The 18,055-nt window shown below is 37.5% G+C and overlaps 1 protein-coding gene and 1 long non-coding RNA gene across 2 annotated transcripts; one reads left to right on the top strand and one right to left on the bottom strand.

Moving 5' to 3' along the window:
• Positions 1–1,088: 1,088 nt before the first annotated feature.
• LOC126812370 (uncharacterized) lies at positions 1,089–3,125 on the bottom strand. Its single transcript, XR_007675897.2, has 5 exons — positions 3,043–3,125; positions 2,561–2,680; positions 1,949–2,027; positions 1,547–1,714; positions 1,089–1,190 (listed from the first exon to the last, which is right to left on the bottom strand). It is a non-coding gene; the product is annotated as an uncharacterized LOC126812370 (long non-coding RNA).
• Positions 3,126–9,328: 6,203 nt separating this feature from the next.
• LOC126812367 (sialate O-acetylesterase) lies at positions 9,329–16,721 on the top strand. The gene is made up of 9 exons (XM_050538738.1): positions 9,329–9,412; positions 9,696–10,033; positions 10,138–10,276; positions 10,550–10,736; positions 10,992–11,101; positions 11,318–11,466; positions 13,094–13,251; positions 13,899–14,091; positions 16,424–16,721. Exons 1-9 carry the CDS (start codon positions 9,355–9,357, stop codon positions 16,694–16,696), a joined length of 1,605 nt encoding a protein of 534 aa, XP_050394695.1. The 5' UTR covers positions 9,329–9,354; the 3' UTR covers positions 16,697–16,721.
• Positions 16,722–18,055: the final 1,334 nt, after the last annotated feature.

The following is an 18,055-nucleotide window of genomic DNA, read 5'->3' as shown; positions in this document are numbered from 1 at the left end:
CTGTTATCTGTTTAACGATGGCATTGCCATTAGTCGGCTGTCAGTCGAAGTATACCCTTAGCAAAAAGTTATAGATTACCAGTGTAATTTTCTATAGAACATTCTAGAGGGTTGGGCTATGGGAGGTGGGGCTATTCCATTTTCTATAGGATGAAATTCTATAGTATTCTATAGACATTTTGGGGCCTGTAGGAAGTTATCCTTTTGTCTTTAATCAAGTTTTGTGAACAGACTGCACAGTTGTCCCACTGTCTTCAGTTTCTTGTTAATAGTAACTTATATGAAGTTGTTATACAAGTGCAATGAAAGTAAAAATTTTAAATTCAGCCAATGAACAAACAGTCTTCTCTTGGATTAACTTTAATCAATCTGCTGTTAGCTAACAGATAGTGAAATTAACTTTCCAGCAACAGAAATTTAACCGACCGTTAACAAACGATACGTTAGTAAAATAACGATCTGTTACAGTTTAACGGATCGTTAAAATAACATAGTTTTGAGCAACTGGACCCCCCAGATCGTCTAAAATATTAAAGAATTAAAGATGCATTATACAAAAGCTAAATCTGCCTATTGCAGGTCTTTTACTGTATTCCAATGGATTAGACCATCCCCGCCGTATAATCGCTAAACGTTAAAATGGACGTCAGTTTAACCTCCACTCCAACACCAACTATGTTATATTGGGACTTAATATATGGCTCAATTTGTTTTTCAATAATTCGATTGCGCGTAGGGCTCCTTACCAGTGGAAGAACACCCAGAGGAAACTCACAAGGTTGGGCAAGCGACCTTTCTTACTGACTCCATGACCATAACGTTAGACATTTCGGTAATCCAGCCTCCATTTGGCATTATTTATGAAGATTTGTGATGGTACGAACGTCATAGTATGTTGTGTTATGAAACAAATCCTCAGGCTCGTTGAGAGTGTGCATTGTTTCATTCAGTTGATAGGTTCTGTACCTGTACTTAGTGACGATCACAGCCAGTTTTAGAATTGTGTACGTGGAGGGCGACGAAAATATAGACCCATTAAAAATAACCAACATTGATTGCATATCTATGTTTTTATTAAGATTGTGTAGATTTGTTTTAAGGCTGTTGACAACTTGATGGTATGTTGAAAATAGATCGATCTTGAATTTCTTTTTCATAGGTTGTGAATGTGTAGGTCGAATCAACCGCAACTGAAATATTGAACAAAGAACTATCATTTTTTGTTTATTTGCCTACTAATAGATTCTTACTATTCATCAGTTCATTGAAATCTTTCAATTAAATCTGGTGTAATGGAAATGCCGACTTTTCTCTTAATACCAAGTTGGAACAATAGGGTGCAATCACCAGTTTTACTTCTTTGTTGGTGTTGTGTTTCTCTAAAAATGAAAAACAGAACAGACTTGCATAGATCAGGATAATAAATATCAGACTGATTGCCATGCAACACAACATACGTTGGTCAGCAGCTCAATTGTCAGTCGGACATGGGCGGTTAGGTGGGGGTGTGTATATGACATTATATCAGAAAATTTCTTTAACATACCTCCATTTATTACGCCAGATACTCCCTCTAGTACTGGTATGCAATCTCCTTGAGTAAAGATAACAGTAATATTGGCGTCGGTTTTCTCTAAAGTAAATCTGTAGGCATCATACTTTAAACTGCCAACACCATATCCAAAATAATTGGAGCCTAGATATTCAGCAGTATCTAAATATAAATGAAATTGAATTTAATGGGGTTTAACGTCCTCTTGTTCTGTATTATGTGTAGGTGGGCCCCACGAGAAAGAGATAAACATATACTTTATTCCTATATATTCTTATATACATGTAGGCTATATTATGTGCAGATAGCCACACGATAATGCGAGATTGATACGTAAGTATTACTCGATCGGTTATACGGTTACTTATATCTACATACATGAATAACATGACGTACCAGGTACACAAGGTCCTTGAAGATCAAATACTATATCCGATACATTACAGCCTTGTGGCGTAATACTGTACTGCTTTTTCTAAAACAAAATAAAAACACGTTTATTAATGAACGCGTGTTTGTGTTCTCCAACGCCAATTGCTGTTCAGGGCCGGCGGAAGCAATTCTTGATTGGGGGGAGGGGGGGCTTCCATCCTAGGTCCTATAGGCGTGGGTCCAGGGGCCGCAATAACCTGGAGAAAAGAGTACTTGCGGCCAAATTATTGGGGGGGGGGGGGGGGGCACTCCGCCGGGCCTGCTGTTGTCTTATTATGAATGTGTGTTATTTGTAATTAATTTCAAATGTACTTTGTAATTTTATGCTGCTGTCTATGGGTGTTTCTATGCAATAAAGTTACTAAATTACTTTCATCAGATTGATCATATGTATAGAACAATTTTTAAAAGAAATAATGGAAATTTATATTCCTAATATTTTGATGAAACCTTGTTGGATATAGCGGCATTTCATGCATAGACATAATATTAAAAAAAAAACGTTATCTATGCCACAAAGTTAATGCTAACGATAGCCATACTAGTAGTCTTTTAGTTATATCAAAAATAGCATACCGTATTAAAGTCTTGGACCTGTCGATATCCTGTTGGTACACTACTCTGCCCTGGGTTGAACAGAAGTGTATTTATTCCTATAAGTTTTGCATCAAAATCCTCGGACATCACGTTGTAAACCTAAAAACATATAAGAACGTAAACATACCAAAAATGCCACCAGGCGAGGGTAATTTAAGAGTCGAGCAAAGTTCACTGGTCACATTAAGTAAGAATTCTTGCTCTCTTCACCTAGTATTATTATCCGTGGGTTATCGGTTAACATATAATTAGACTGCCAATTTTTGATTTTTTAAAAAAGAGAAAAGTTAATTCAAGGGAGAAACAATTTATATGATAATGGAAGAAAAAGTATTCGACTAAAAATATGTCATGGGATAAGGAAGTTAACAAAAATTACATACATTGAATTTACGAGCTTTAGCAAGAAAGGGGTATTTAAGCAGAAAACTATTAAAAAAAATTATTTCTTATATACTTACGTATAATCCTTTTGTTACAGATCTTACATCTGTCATGATGACTGTAAACTTTTTATCCACACAACATCGCGTTGGTGCAGCACTGATTGCTGCAATTAAACTCAGAACTAGAATAAGCTGAATCATCTTATTTGTCTTTACATTAAATGAATCCGTAGTTCTGTCGAACAAAATGCAATCAGATTAAATAGCTGGGCAATAGGCTTACCTCTATATATGTCACCTTCAAATAATTCCCCAACTACTCTGGTATGTAATCATTGTAACGTTTGTAGAAATATATATATCAGTTATAAGAAATTTGTTTTGGTGGATACCTGACAGGACATACGGGGTAATACAGTGCTTTTCGATAAATTGGTTTGTCACCCGGACTGCGAATATGTATACATGTACCTTACAAAAATGTTAAAAAATTATCATCAATATACCCTTGAAAGCAATCGACGTCGTATTAAAGCAGATGTCATCGAGGCGAGAAAATGTTGAACTTGTTTATTTGGGGGAAATCTCACTATTGAATCTTGTGGGGTCACCCTCTTGTGGTCTTCAGAATGAGAGAGAGAAATGGGGTTTACCGTCCACTCGACACAAACTAGGACATTTCGGGACTAACATATGGTCACCCTCTTGTGGTCTTCAGAATGAGAGAGAGAAATGGGGTTTACCGTCCACTCGACACAAACTAGGACATTTCGGGACTAACATATGGTTAAATTTGGACAGGCGACCCTACTTCTTTCATCACGTACAACAGACAGACCGTATGATACAGCGCGCACGCGCTAACCATCCGCGCCCCTGTCTTTAGAACGATATATTCCTTTATTTACACCACGTGATTATTTCCTGCTAAACTTTGTTTGAACGGCGATATTGAGTTGTATGTGCGAAATAAATTAAAATTGGAACTGCTGGAACCTATTCAAATCAGAAAGTGTGGTACTTGACCCCATGCAAATAACAAGAATTTTGGCCAGATAATAACACTTCGTGTGAACGAAACAGATTTACAATGATAGCAGTCACAGGTTATTATATATATCAAGTAGGTGACAACTATAAAATTCCTTGAATTCACGCACATCAACTGGCTTGTGTATAACCAGATCCGGCTTCTTTAATTTTTTAAATTTTTTAAAACAATGTACCTCCTGCCAACAAATCGTCATAGAATGTACAGGCCCTGAAATATCGGCTCAACTGAGAAATTTATACCCTATAACCTGAAGTGTGTGGTTTATTGCTGCATGGATGGTTAATTAATATCGCAATTTTATAGTAGAGTTCAACATTGCAATCAGTAAGAGATTGAAGTAGGGGGGTGATCTATTCACGTCAGTAGATTCTTTAATCTAAAGTAGCTATAATTTTCAGAGCAGAATACTCACAATACCTAAAACATTTTGATTTTCTTTAGTATCTAATACAAGATTTTTAATACCACCGAAACAGAGGTAGTAATCTGAGGTAGAGAATAACAAAAAAAGAGGGTTGGGGAAGACGATCAGTTTTATTATTTTTTATTGGTCAGTTTAACAGCGAGGGATGAAGAACTAAATTTTTGTTTTCGAGCAAAGCTCTTCGGGTAAATTAGAAGTATTATGGAGCGAAGTGAGACCGAACAATTTGTTTCCATGACACCATTGACACTTATTGTATAAAATAGATATGTCGAGTGAAGTTAAGCGAAACTTTTAATGTTATCTACACGTAAAACAAATTGTGTGCAGCACAGAGGGAGGCTTATTTCTTGCGAATGTTTTAATCATTAATTATATTTCCAGGCAGCTAGGCACGTTATGTGGATTTATGAATATTGATGGTTTTGATTCAGAATGCACGGTAATTAATATGGCCTGAAATGTCAAATACTATATGGGTTTTTTTCTGTTTGGTTCACTTTGTCGATACAAGAAGAGATGGAAGAGTCTGAAGCCACTTTAACCCAGTCAACATCTTCAACATCCATTTAACTGCATTGTACCATCGTTTCGTTTTCAATTTTCACAATGATGACCCCGTTTTGATTTCTGAAATCTTTGTGTTGTAAATGAAATGAAATGAAATGGGGTTTAACGTCCTACTGTTCTGCTCCTATATTGGACATTCAGGGCATCACACGATTTACCACTTCGGCCAGAAAAGAAAGCAACCCCAGCATGAGATGGGTGTTTTAATTTAACAATTATACCATGAATGTACATTACTGCAAAGATATTTCTGCCATCGACCAACTGGATTGGATCTCTAAGTTTGGCACGGTCAATTTGTTGAGGACATTTTATGAATCTGTTTATCCCAGTACTCCTGGCTGACTATAATACGTGCCTTTCTGGGTAAAACATCATTTTAAGCATGAGAACTAAATCTGGAAGTTTTAAAAAATATCCCTTTTTGTTGTAATAAATGACTTGAACTGAGATCTTTTTTAACCCCTGGGGGTAGTGGTAAAGTAGCTAAGTCGCTAACACAAAAGCATTCATAGTCTTCGACATTGTGAATTTAAATCAACATTCATGCTGTGATCTTGCTGGGAAAAGATGGACTCCTGATATCCAATATTTATGACAAAATAAACATTTTACCATTGGTACACGAATCGTGTACCATAATGCGTTTCAGTAACAAGGGACTCGAAGAACGAGGCTAGACATATTCCACAAGTCATGTCAAACGGCGACGCCATATTCTTATCTGAAGAGCTTGCGCAATAAACACTATCGGTGTAGACTGGAATAACCAGACGCTAGAGACTGTCATTCAATTGAGACCTTTGGCGTATTTCGCCGAACATAACTGATTTGAGATTAGAGTACAAACGAAAACGATTGAATGTAAATCAGTTTATATACATTCATATTACATTAATATATGCGTTGCCCATTTGTGTCAATTTCTAGGTCTCAAATATTAGCGATTTAGCTCCTTTAAGAGTTTTAACAAGATAATAACTTTTATCAAGCTATTATTATCTAACATGTTTTTGTGTACTTGCACAAGGCTCCTTGTAAATTTGTTTCTTCAAAGAGATAACTTAGATATATTTGAGGATGACTTGGAAGTCTATAATGATAACCCGAGACCAGAACAAAGAAAGAAAGAAAAGAAAACCAATGTATTATTTTTACAATTAATTTTATTCAAATATTTTGGAATTGTTGATCAGAGACTATACAATATGGTGCACGTGGTTCAAATTCACTTGCCGTACGTGCATTAGAAATGGTTCCACTACTGATGTCTTCCGTCTTGCTCCAGTTACAGTAGTGGACCGTCCCAAGGCCTTCCTTTGAGCACGTTTTATAGTCATTCTACTACAAAAAAGTTACTGGCCTATAACTCCCTTAATTTCCAATAACACTGACCCCAAAATGTACTGTACATAGCTTAACATATAATAAACCAATTCCCATTGATTTGATTAAACCCAACTGCTATGCGAAATTTCTGTTCATTTTAAAATGGCAGCCGAACAAGAATCTCGGGGTGTCATATCACTCGAAAAACTGTTCGGTATAAGATTTATAGATTATGATTTCAGTGTTCAAATAATATTTTCTGTGAGCTGATAGTGGAAAGACTTCAATCAGTCAGGAGGTAATTAGTAGTTGACTATATCTCACCGGATGTGGACACTAAAAAAAGTCTTCGGTTGACACGGCAAATACTGGAAAGGGGCGTGACCTGCTTATGTGTTTGTCCGCCCAAATCGATCGCCATGTTAGTTCAAGAAATTGAAAACAAGTATGGCGGTTGTATTGGGCGTAACCTTTTTTTTTATTTAATTATTTCTGTAGTTTTATAATCTTAGTTCAGCTTTAAAGCCGTAAAAAAATATATATTGTTAAAGGACAATATTGGACTCAGTCAGCTGTCTAGTCCTTCGGATGAGACGAAAAATCGAGGTCCCGTGTATACATTGGAATGCACGTAAAAGATCCCTTGGCAGTTGGAATTCGATATAAGAGTAGGCGATAGTGCCGCTGCCCGGGCAAAATTCGCCTCATAGCACACTGTATGGCTTATGCCCGTCTTCTTTAGCCCAGCATAGGAGCAGAACAGTAGGACGTTAAAATCCATTTCATTTCATTTCATTTGGTCTCAGTCCCCAGTTAACAGGAACGTTAGATTTACGTAAAGTTTACGTCATTTTGGTTAGATTTTGGTTAGCGTCCAAAAATGATAAAATTTTACGGTTAAATTTACGTTACTTTTACGTCAGAATGGTTATGTTACTTTAATGCCAGAAAATGACCTTATTCTAACCAAATTTGTTCGCTTTGAATACTTGTGGATTAAATAACCAAATCAGTGTGTGTACATTTCAATAATTGATATTTAGTCGGAATTCAGACATAATAATGACATATGGATTATTAGTTATAAAACTAACGTTAACCTAACTTTACCAAAATTCTACATTTTAAGCATTCTGGAAGAAAATGAAATGAAATGGGGTTTAACGTCCTACGGTTCTGCTCCGACTGGGCTAATGAAGACGGACATACGCCATACAGTGCGCTATGATGAAAATTGTACCCGGCCTGCTGCACTACAACCTACCCTTATATCAAATTCAATCTACCAAGGAATCTTTTACGTGCCCTCCAATGTGTACCTTCGTTTTTCGTTTCTATATGTTGTCCCTTGTCAGGCACTATGTCCTGCATCATGGACAAGGAGGAACCACGACGGAAAATCCTGATATACGATCTCGGCCAATGCAGTGATCGAACACGCGACCTCTAGGTTAGCTAGCCAATGTCTTAACCGCTGAACCACAGTGTCTCCCTGATCTGTTAAGAATTTCGCCCTTTAGGAGACACACGACACACACAAAAAAAAACCTGGGCGTGGCTCTGTACCTTGGGCATGCGCCAAAAATAATAGAGGTCATCCTTAGGTTATAAGTAATAAATATGAAAAGTGTTGGTCAATTTAAATCAACACAGATGTTGTTATCTTACTGTGAAAACGTGGGCTTCTGATATCCAATATTTAAGACAATAACTCATGGATTATATTGTACAAAAAAATCACGTTTTTAGCTTGTTGACACTCTAGAGGCCACAGCTTTGATCCGATTTTGATGAAACATGAAATGTATGTTTATAACCCGAATATCTTGTTTCCTTTCGATATTCGCGCATATCGGATCGTAACTTCCTAAATTGTGACCCCTGATTGTACGAAAAATCACGTTTTTAGCTTGTGGTCCGTCTAGAGGTCACATTTTTTTATCCGATTTAAAAAAAACGTTTTATTATATCACCGTTACACCCTAATGATAGTTGAGTTCGAATTTCGTCAAAATCGGACCAAAACACTGACGGACAAAATGGCCGCCCATTGTACGCAAATAGTATAAAATATGGTATATCAAGGTTGTGGACCCTCTAGAGGTAACAATTTTCATCCGATTTTGATGAAACTCGGAATGCATGTTTATATTACACAGATCTTGGTTCCTTTCGATATTCGTGCGTATCGGATTGTAGCCTCCTAATTTATGGCCCCTGATTGTACGAAAAATCACGCTTTTAGCTTTTTTGCCCTCTAGAGTTCACAATTTTTATCCAATTTAAAAAAAAAAACGTTTTAATATTTCACCGTTACATCCTAATGATGGTTGAGTTCGAATTTCGTGAAAATCGGACAAAAACGGACGGACATAATGGCCGCCCCCTGTACGCAAATAGTCTTAAAAAATATGGTATATCACGGTTGTGGACCCTCTTAGAGACCATAGTTTATATCCGATTTGGATGAAACTTTAAATATATGTTTTTATCATAAAGATCTCGGTTCCTTTTGATAATCACACATACCCGAACGTAACTTCCTGGATTATGGGCCCTGATTGGTCGAAAAATCACATTTTTAACTTGTGGATTTTCCGATTTTAAAAACCGTTTAGATATATCACCATTCCGCCATAATGAAGGTTGACTTGGAATTTCGGGAAAATCAAAATGAAAGTGCCCGACAAAATCTAGTTCCTGTTAAATAATTACACATCAATTTACATGTAAGTAAAATTATTTATCTAGTTCTTTGAGTCTAAAGTATATTCCGGATTCATAAATTTACAGGAATAAATTTAAATGATCATAATTGAATCCAATAAGAAAACCAATGATTTTCTGAAAACATTTTCCCTTCAAATTCAACGAATATGATTAATGGACTCGCTATCTCAATTTATAATATATACCATTACAGATAAGAATAAATATTCATGTGATAACATAGATTAAACATTTCGATAGCTTTCATGTGTGTTCTACTTTCAATCCATAATATGTGATCATGTCTGTAATATGTAAAGGATTTCTGTTATTAGTCTTATTTACTACAAAACTAGAAGGTAAGATTTAGAATAATAACGCTGTGTTAGGGGGAAAGGGGGGGGGGTATATGTTTATATGTTGAATTGAGTTGGTCTGATTAGCTGTCGAAGCCACGTGACATGCTTTTTCGAATTAAATATTTGTGTCGAAGGATTGACCGGGTTTCGGCTTGTTTGCTTTAACTATACAATTAAAAACAACATTGTATAGACGTACAATTATTGGCCCAAACCGAGAGCCGTTACCAGCTCTCTTGTAAGAAGTTATTATTACTCTCCGGTATTTATTTAATTTTTCCAGCTCTCGACTCCAAGTTTGCATTTGCATCTTACTATGGCGATCACATGGTACTACAACGAGGGCCACAAAGAGCCAACGTATGGGGATATGCCTCTGACATAAATGTCACAGTTACAGTCAGTATTGAAGGTGTGGGACAATACCAAACGTCTGTTGTTGAGGGTCCTTTCCTGGATCGTGGTGTATGGAGTATTAAGCTTCCAGCAGTATTCCAAGGTGGCCCTTATGTGCTCACTGCGGAACTGGTCGACGGTAGTTCAATCACAATAAAAGATATATTATTTGGAGATGTGTGGGTATGCTCTGGTCAGAGTAAAATGGAATTTACATTAAGAAACGTAAGTTTCTTTTTTGATTTTTTTAATAACTTGTTTTTGTGAAATATTATTTTTTACTTTCATTGTATATTAAAAGAAAATAACTATAAAATCTACTGTTAAAGGAATTCAATGCATCTTTAGAATTTGCTGAAGCAATCAACTACCAGAATATTAGAATATTCACCGTTAACCATTCGGAGAGTGGATATCAACAGTTCGAGTTTTCATCTGTTGAAGAAAGGTGGAGTCTACCAAATAACAGTATGTTAGTTTGTCAAATATACTGAGTTAATGATACATGTATAAGCATTTCTTAATTCATTTATTAGGATCACACCTGGTTGATCATTTACTTATATTCGCTAGACACGCCAAGCGATATGTAAATTAGTGAATGGCAAGTTCAAAATGGTATGTAAATCCAATTTTTAACTTTATTTAATTTTCTTTTTTAATAAATATGTTTTCAAAGACAGCATATCAAGTTTAGTTGGGTTTGTCCTACCTGTCTGTATTTTCTTTTGATTTCTATAGAAACATTGGCAAATACAGGTTCACCTTCACAATGGTTTTATTTTTCTGCCGTATGTTGGCTATATGGTAAACATCTTTACGAGAAGCTGGGCTATCCTATTGGGTTGATTGAGTCAGCCTGGGGTGGTACTATGGTAGAATCCTGGTCAGATGATGAATCATTGGCTAAATGTGGACTTAAACCCCCGTAAGTACTTATATATTGTGATTTTCATAAATGTAATTTCTTCTGAGCAATAGTGTGCAAATAAATGGATTGCGGTGACAAGGGGGGCATTGCAGACATGTAGGCGTTTAAAAATTTATTATCCTTCATTAACCAATTATGTACAATTTCAAGTAATAACCTTCATTATAATATACATGTATAATATGTATATTTCTTTGGAATACACTTTATAAGGCACTGAGATTTAAATTTTGATTTTTTCTTAATCTTTAGACCCAGAAATCGCACCTACGTCGGATTTCCTAAATATCCTGCTCTTTTATGGAATTCAATGGTGCACCCATTTGTTAATTATACCATATATGGTGCTATTTGGTATCAAGGTAATATTATATGTTTTGGGATGCTGAAGTCAGTACTGACTACTATTGTGAAGTTACGCCATGTGTTAGAATGTATGCCGCTGTGTGTTTCTACTTCTAGACAGTTATTCTTGATTTAAATTTACATACTCCCATCAGCAGCTTGACTACAGGTTAAAGGTTTCGTGTTGAAAGACAATAATGTCGTGTTGCTATCCAAATATAAATATTTTATAGGTGAAGCCAATGCCGCACCGACAGGTACACCTGCCATGATGAACAGGTATAACTGTACCTTCCCAGCAATGATTGATGGCTGGAGACGTCAGTTCAATGAAGGATCAAATGGTGAAACAAATGCCATATTTCCTTTTGGATTTGTCCAGGTAAATAAATAGATTGTAGTGACTTTATGTGTCTGCAATAGCTTTTCTTTCTAGAACACCTATCTAATATACTATTCAAAAAAAGTAGGGGATATTTGATTTTGGGGTCATAATACTAAAATATGCAAATGACTACGAAAAAAGTCACTATAGAACCTAACAGAAGAAACATTTCCAGTTACATGTGACGCCCAAACGCACCAATAGCTACCGCATGGAATGCAGGTGATGCTTGGGATCATCATGGGGGTCCAACCCAAGATTTGCACGACTCTGACTTTGAATGTTACAGTCATTGTGGCATTGAATTCCAGGGTGGAAACATCAGTTTAATTGTTTTAGTGACCAGAAAACAAATTTTGATATGCGTCGGCTTACCCAAAATGAAAGGTTACGTGCCCTTGGCATGCTACAGATCGGCACAACACAGGCGGTTGTGGCGCGGACGATGAATGTTTCTCAGTCTGTCATAAGCAGGCTATGGTCCAGATACCGTGATACACAATCTGTACAGGACAGACCACGCTCAGGTCGACCAAGGGCGACAACTCAAGCCCAGGATCGATTTATCCGTACCTTGGCCTTGAGAAATCGTGTCATCACAGCAAATCAGATCAGCGCTCGTCTTCAAACAGACACTGGTGTGCGAGTGAGTGGCCAGACGATTCGGAATCGACTGCATAGGGGTCACCTTCGCGCCCGACGTCCTCGCGTGATCCCTTGTTTGAGAGATCATCACATTCAGGCAAGACGTCGTTGGTGTAGGGATCGTCAACACTGGGATAATCGACGCTGGAGCAATGTGATGTTTTCAGATGAGTCAAGGTTCACTGTTGATTTTTTGGACAGACGTAGGAGGGTGTGGCGTCGTGGAAACGAGTGCTTCTAAGACGTTAACGTCATCAGACATGATCAATTTGGGGGTGGTTCTGTTATGGTGTGGGGAGGCATCACTGTTGCTGGAAGAACGGCTTTACATGTTGTTGCAGGGCGTGTTACAGGCCAGTACTACCGGGACAACATCTTGGCAGTCCATGTTGTGCCGTTCGCACGACGTCATGGCCGCCGTTTCATCTTCCAGGATGACAACGCAAGATGTCACAGGGCCAGGATCGTTACAGGTTACCTCCAACAACAGAACATCACCACATTACCTTGGCCAGCACTGAGTCCCGACCTCTCCCCCATCGAGCATGTCTGGGACATGCTTGGACAGAGGTTACGTCAACGTCAACAACGTCCTGCCAATGTCCAAGAACTTGCTGCTGCGTTGCAACAGGAATGGGACAATCTGGACCAAAATGACCTTAGACGTCTCATTAGGAGTATGCCACGTCGGATCAATGCTTGTTTGGCAAACAGAGGAGGATTTACCCGTTACTGACTTGGTTGTGATGCTGTGGTAACTTTGCTGTTTGACCCCGGGTATCATTTTACCCTTATAATGGTCAGTCTGTGCCTTACTTAGTCTAACGATCATTTGGAATAAATCGATGAATGTGAACTTCATTTCATTTTGTCATTTGTTTCTTCGTCAGTTTCATTAGGTGACTTTAATAACACTTAAAAATCAAATATCCCCTACTTTTTTTGAATAGTATTTGTGTTTGTTTACATTGATACTTAGCTGGCACCATGGCGTAATAACGCTACTATTACAGTTGGTTTTCCTGATATTAGATGGCATCAAACAGCAGATTATGGATATGTTCCAAATGAAAGAATGAAGAATGTATTTATGGCTGTAGCCCTAGATCTACCTGATTATACTTCTCCCTTTACTGGGTAAGATACAATGATTTTAGTTCACAAGAGAGAAATGTTAGAAGAGGTGTATACCATATTTATTCCGCTTTGTCAGTAATGCAGGATGGAGGGATTGGCAACGTCGGTGTCTAGTCGTTCGGATATAGGTTATTGTCGTGCGGGTAAAAGAATCCTTGACAGTTGGAATTCGAAATAGGATTGGGCCATAGCGCCGCTGCCCGGATAAAATTCCCTATAGCTCACTGCATGGCGTATGCCCGTTTTCATTAACGCTGTCGGTGCAGAAAAGTGTGAGTTAAACTTCATTTCATTTCATTTCAAATTTATAACTGCCTTCTTGACATGAAAATTTGGATTATGCATATCAAGGAATTGACCTGCTCGATTAAGTTTTGACCCAATAAAGAAAACTCTTCTTAATCGCCAATCAATGGGTTGTATTAGCCTATCAATGTATTAATGATTTCTTATAAGCACTTATAAGCCAAGATCCCAACAAAATATTGGTCAATCTGTTTGAAATTCGCCAAGTGCCTTAAATCGAAATTGTGTGATTGCTCGGGATTGCTCATTAGTCATAACGATGCTCAATTTGTCTAAGGTTCTTATGTGTTTATGTTGGTTGACTAGTAATCTGATAAACTTCAATCTATTATATATTATAGAATTCACCCAAGAGACAAAGAAGATGTTGGCAAACGGCTTTCACTTGCGGGACTAGGGGTGGCATATAATCACATCGATAATCGTTATACGGGCCCTTTTCCTACGAAATTCGAGATATTTGTAGCCCAGAATACCACTCAGATAACTTATGATGACCAACATTTGGATATCCGGTCAAAGGATGGGTTTGAAGTAAGTAGGTTTTGTTAGTAAAACGGCATGCTACGAATCCCTACTTCTTGTCAATATCTATCATTCTGTAATCCTCACAAGAATATTCAATAGTTACACAAAAAGACGATAAGAAGCACATTATTATCGTGGTCTTTATAAACCTGAAGGACGTCGTTAAAGCACAATAAATAATGTTTGTCAAATATATGCTCTAATGCTAAGTGGTATCCAGTGTCTAATAGCTTTATTAGTAGCTGTGGTGGATTCAATACGTGATACCCCCGTCAGACTGGTGTGGCGTCCTTACTGTGACGCTACGGCGACGGAAAATGGTCGCAGAGCGCGTCAAGATCGCCATAAGCGCGGTAAACGCGTGGTGGAAACGCCTGGTATCGTGCTGTGGTCTCCATGGTCGTGAATGATCGCCTAGTCACCGCGTTTGTTTTAAGCATGTTCAAAACAAACGCCAAGGCTTTGCGATGTAACCTGGAAAGTTGTAAGGCCCCAGTCAGACCAGGGTGGCGTCCTTACTGCGCTGCAGCGACCGTACGGCGACCTACGAAAACGTTCCAAAATATTACAAACTTGAAAAAAAATTTGCGTTTTCACATCTTTCCAGGGCAGATCGCAGAACCTTGGCGTTTGTTTTGAACATGCTCAAAACGAGACTTTTTTCAAGTTTGTAATTTTTTTGGGACAATTTCTCGCGTTGTGTTTAAGTTTGCCGGCGACCTTGTGCATTTTCTAGTCGCAGCAGCGCAGTAAGGATGCCACCCGGTCTGACGGGGGCATTATGTATAGCGCGAAGCGTCGTGTCGTTCTAGTGCGTGTAATGGGTTGACCAGAAGGAATGAGTATTTCGTTTATTGAATATGAATAAGTATAAATTTAACTATTAATAATGGGTTTTAAAACTATGTTGTCTACATCGACAATAAACTTTGTGCTAATTAGACTAAACTTATAGCTATCGTGGTAGTTTCGCAGTGGCAATTGGTCCGTTACATATAAGAATATGTTCACTAAGATATCAGGATGAAAAGGAATCAAATATGTCATTTTTATACGCCCATATTTTCATGTGGACGTAAAATGTCGTCGCCCCTGTCGTCTGTCTGTCCGGGCGTCCGTCCACAATTTGTTTGTGGACACACTACAGGACACAATTTTTATCCGATTTTGACGAAACTTGAAATATAGGTCCATCTCCCAAAGATCTCGGTTCCTTTCAATATTGGCATGTATCTGACAATAACTTTATGGATTATGGCCCCTGAATGTACGAAAAATCACGTTTTTAGCTTGTGGACACTTTAGAGGTCACAATTTTTATCCAATTTAAAAGAAACGTTTTAATATTTCACCGCTACATCCTAATGATGGTTGAGTTCGAATTTCATGAAAATCGGACAAAAACTGACGGACATAATGGCCGCCCCCTATACGCAAATAGTCTAAAAATATGACCCTCTAGAGACCACAGTTTTTATCCGATTTGGATGAAACTTTAAATATATGTTTTTATCATAAAGATCTTGGTTCCTTTTGATAATCACACATATCCGAACGTAACTTCCTGGATTATAGCCCCTGATTGGTCAAAAAATCGCATTTTTAACTTGTGGATTTTCCGATTTTAAAAACCGTTTAGATATATCCCAATTCCCCCATAATGAAGGTTGAATTGGAATTCCGGGAAAATCGAAATGAAAGTTCCCGACAAAATGACGGCTCTTTGTACGCAAGTTGTGTATAAGTATGTAATACAAAGGTTATGGACCCTCTAGAGGTCACAATTTGTATCCGATTTTGATGAAACTTAAAACATATGTTTAGATTCCAAAAATCTGAGTTACTTTTGATATTTGCGCAGACTTTCTGGATTATGGCCCCTGATTGTACAAAAAATCGTTTTTGTTTTTAGCTTGTTCTCTATCCACCTCTTGCAAAATGTGTGCGTATCCTGTCTGGTAGCCGCTGGTTTGTCAATGGTTTCAAGTACTCAAAGTGTTATAACTTTTGAAAAATTGTATTTTGAACCATAAATATGGTATGTTTTTTTTATCTCTAATGGAATGTAACCATAGAGATTTGGTATATAAGTGATTGATTTAAGGATGCATTATGTAAGATTTAAATCTGCCTGTTGCTGGTTTCTTTTTGGGCTTAAAATTATTATTTAGATTTTAAACTGTCATAGAAAAAACGACCAGCTCTTTATCTAAATCTGATATAATGCACCTTTAAATAATATAATATATCTGGCACACTTACATTTACATGCCAAAGCTGGGAATATAATGTAAAAAAAATCATGACCCTTAATGATCGATTGTTTGTATATTTGCAGGTATGCTGTCTAGATGAATCACCCAGTCGTATAAAGTGTGCTGACGATAATGCTAAGTGGTATCCTGCACCAATTAATGCAAGTGATAATTCATCTGTTACCATCGGCTATGGTGGTGTATGTGGTGTAGCACTGGTCAGCTCGATACGGTATGCATGGCGGGAATCACCGTGTCCGTTTAAAGCTTGTGCTGTGTATACCAAATTGAATGATTTACCGGGTCCTCCATTTATTGAAGTCATGCTGGATCCCAGTGTATTTGTTTACCACTGAAATTACAAGTAATATTAAAACGAAACTGCGTTGTTTATTGTATTCTCGTCTTCAACATGTGATCTGAATGGTTGGATGATAATAGTGGTCTAACGCGTGCGCTTTGAGTCATGTAGCGTGGTTTCGATCCCAAAATTGTACGTGATCAGGAGTATTAAGATAGCCTGCCCTAACCAGTTGGTTTTCTCCGGGTTCTCCGGTTTCCTTCCACTGCTAAACACCCCTATGCGCAGGCGAATTATTGAAATAAAATTGTACCATGTGTTAGTCCCTAGTCAGGTGGACGTTAAACCCCGTTTCTCTCTCTGCCACTTTCAGTGTTTGATTCATATTGATTTTTCATTAAAGGATAACATTATTGGATAACCCAGATTCTATCCATATAATAATAATAACTAGACCTGTTCTCGAACAGGTTTGATAGTTTTTTTTTACAACCCAATCATATACTTATACATTAATTTCAACATCTAGTAGATGGCTGAATGGTAAGCACGTGCGCGCTGTATCATAAGGTCTGTCATTGAGTCAACTGGAATGGATTCGATTCCTTGATTGTACGGGACAAGGAGTGTAATACTATGGGGGTTATTTTAGTTCTAAGAAAGGTGTTCTGTTTATTATAGAAATTCTTTACCTACATGATGTGTTACGAAAAATAGGGTAATGAAGTAGCTTGCATTAATCTACTACTTTCTTAGACTAACTCACCGACAGTTATGCCAGTATCCATTTCTGGATAGTAGGGTACTATCGTCCAGTCATCTCGTGCACAGATTAGTCCAATTAACTAGAATAGTGTTGGCGTAAAACGGTGCCAATACGAAACACTTACCCAAAAATGGTAATTGTCCCGCCCTAATAACTGAGCTGGTTTGATTTACCTTCAGACATCATGGAGCAGTCGGAGAGGGGAACATCATACCCACAGCCGCTTTGGCTGAGAGGCTGGGAAATAGAGATCATTCGGACATCATTTAAACTTAAGCTACTCGTTTTTCGATATTCAAACTTGAATCTCAAAAAAGTAGATTTAGTGGATATACATCGACAGAATGTCTCCAAAACACATTTGATTAAATCAGTTTTGTAAAACGAACTAAAATATCGTAATAGAGGATGCCTGAGCAGTGTATTCACATAAAAAGTGCTCTTTCTCCTTGTTTTTTGATATTGGCAAATACTCGTTTTTCGATAGTCAGACTTTAATGTCAAAAATACAGATTTTAATCATGTACGTATATCTACAGAATGTTTCCAAAACACATTTGATTATATAAGTATTCTAAAACGAACTAAAAATATCATAAATGAGGATGCCTGAGCAGTGGATTCACATAAAACTGATATTTCTCCTTG

This window comes from Patella vulgata, chromosome 2 (genome assembly GCF_932274485.2).
Source record: "Patella vulgata chromosome 2, xgPatVulg1.2, whole genome shotgun sequence".
NCBI lineage: Eukaryota > Metazoa > Mollusca > Gastropoda > Patellidae > Patella > Patella vulgata.
The sequence above is the reverse complement of the archived record's forward strand: the minus strand, read 5'-3'. Positions and strand labels throughout refer to the sequence as shown.

Excerpts from the sequence above, each read along its gene's own strand:
- LOC126812367 (XM_050538738.1), top strand. The coding sequence starts at position 9,355 with ATGTCTGTAATATGTAAAGGATTTCTGTTATTAGTCTTATTTACTACA. Across the intron at positions 10,277-10,549 it reads GTGGAGTCTACCAAATAACA|AAACATTGGCAAATACAGGT; the intron begins GTATGTTAGTTT and ends TGATTTCTATAG. Across the intron at positions 11,467-13,093 it reads TTCCTTTTGGATTTGTCCAG|CTGGCACCATGGCGTAATAA; the intron begins GTAAATAAATAG and ends ATTGATACTTAG.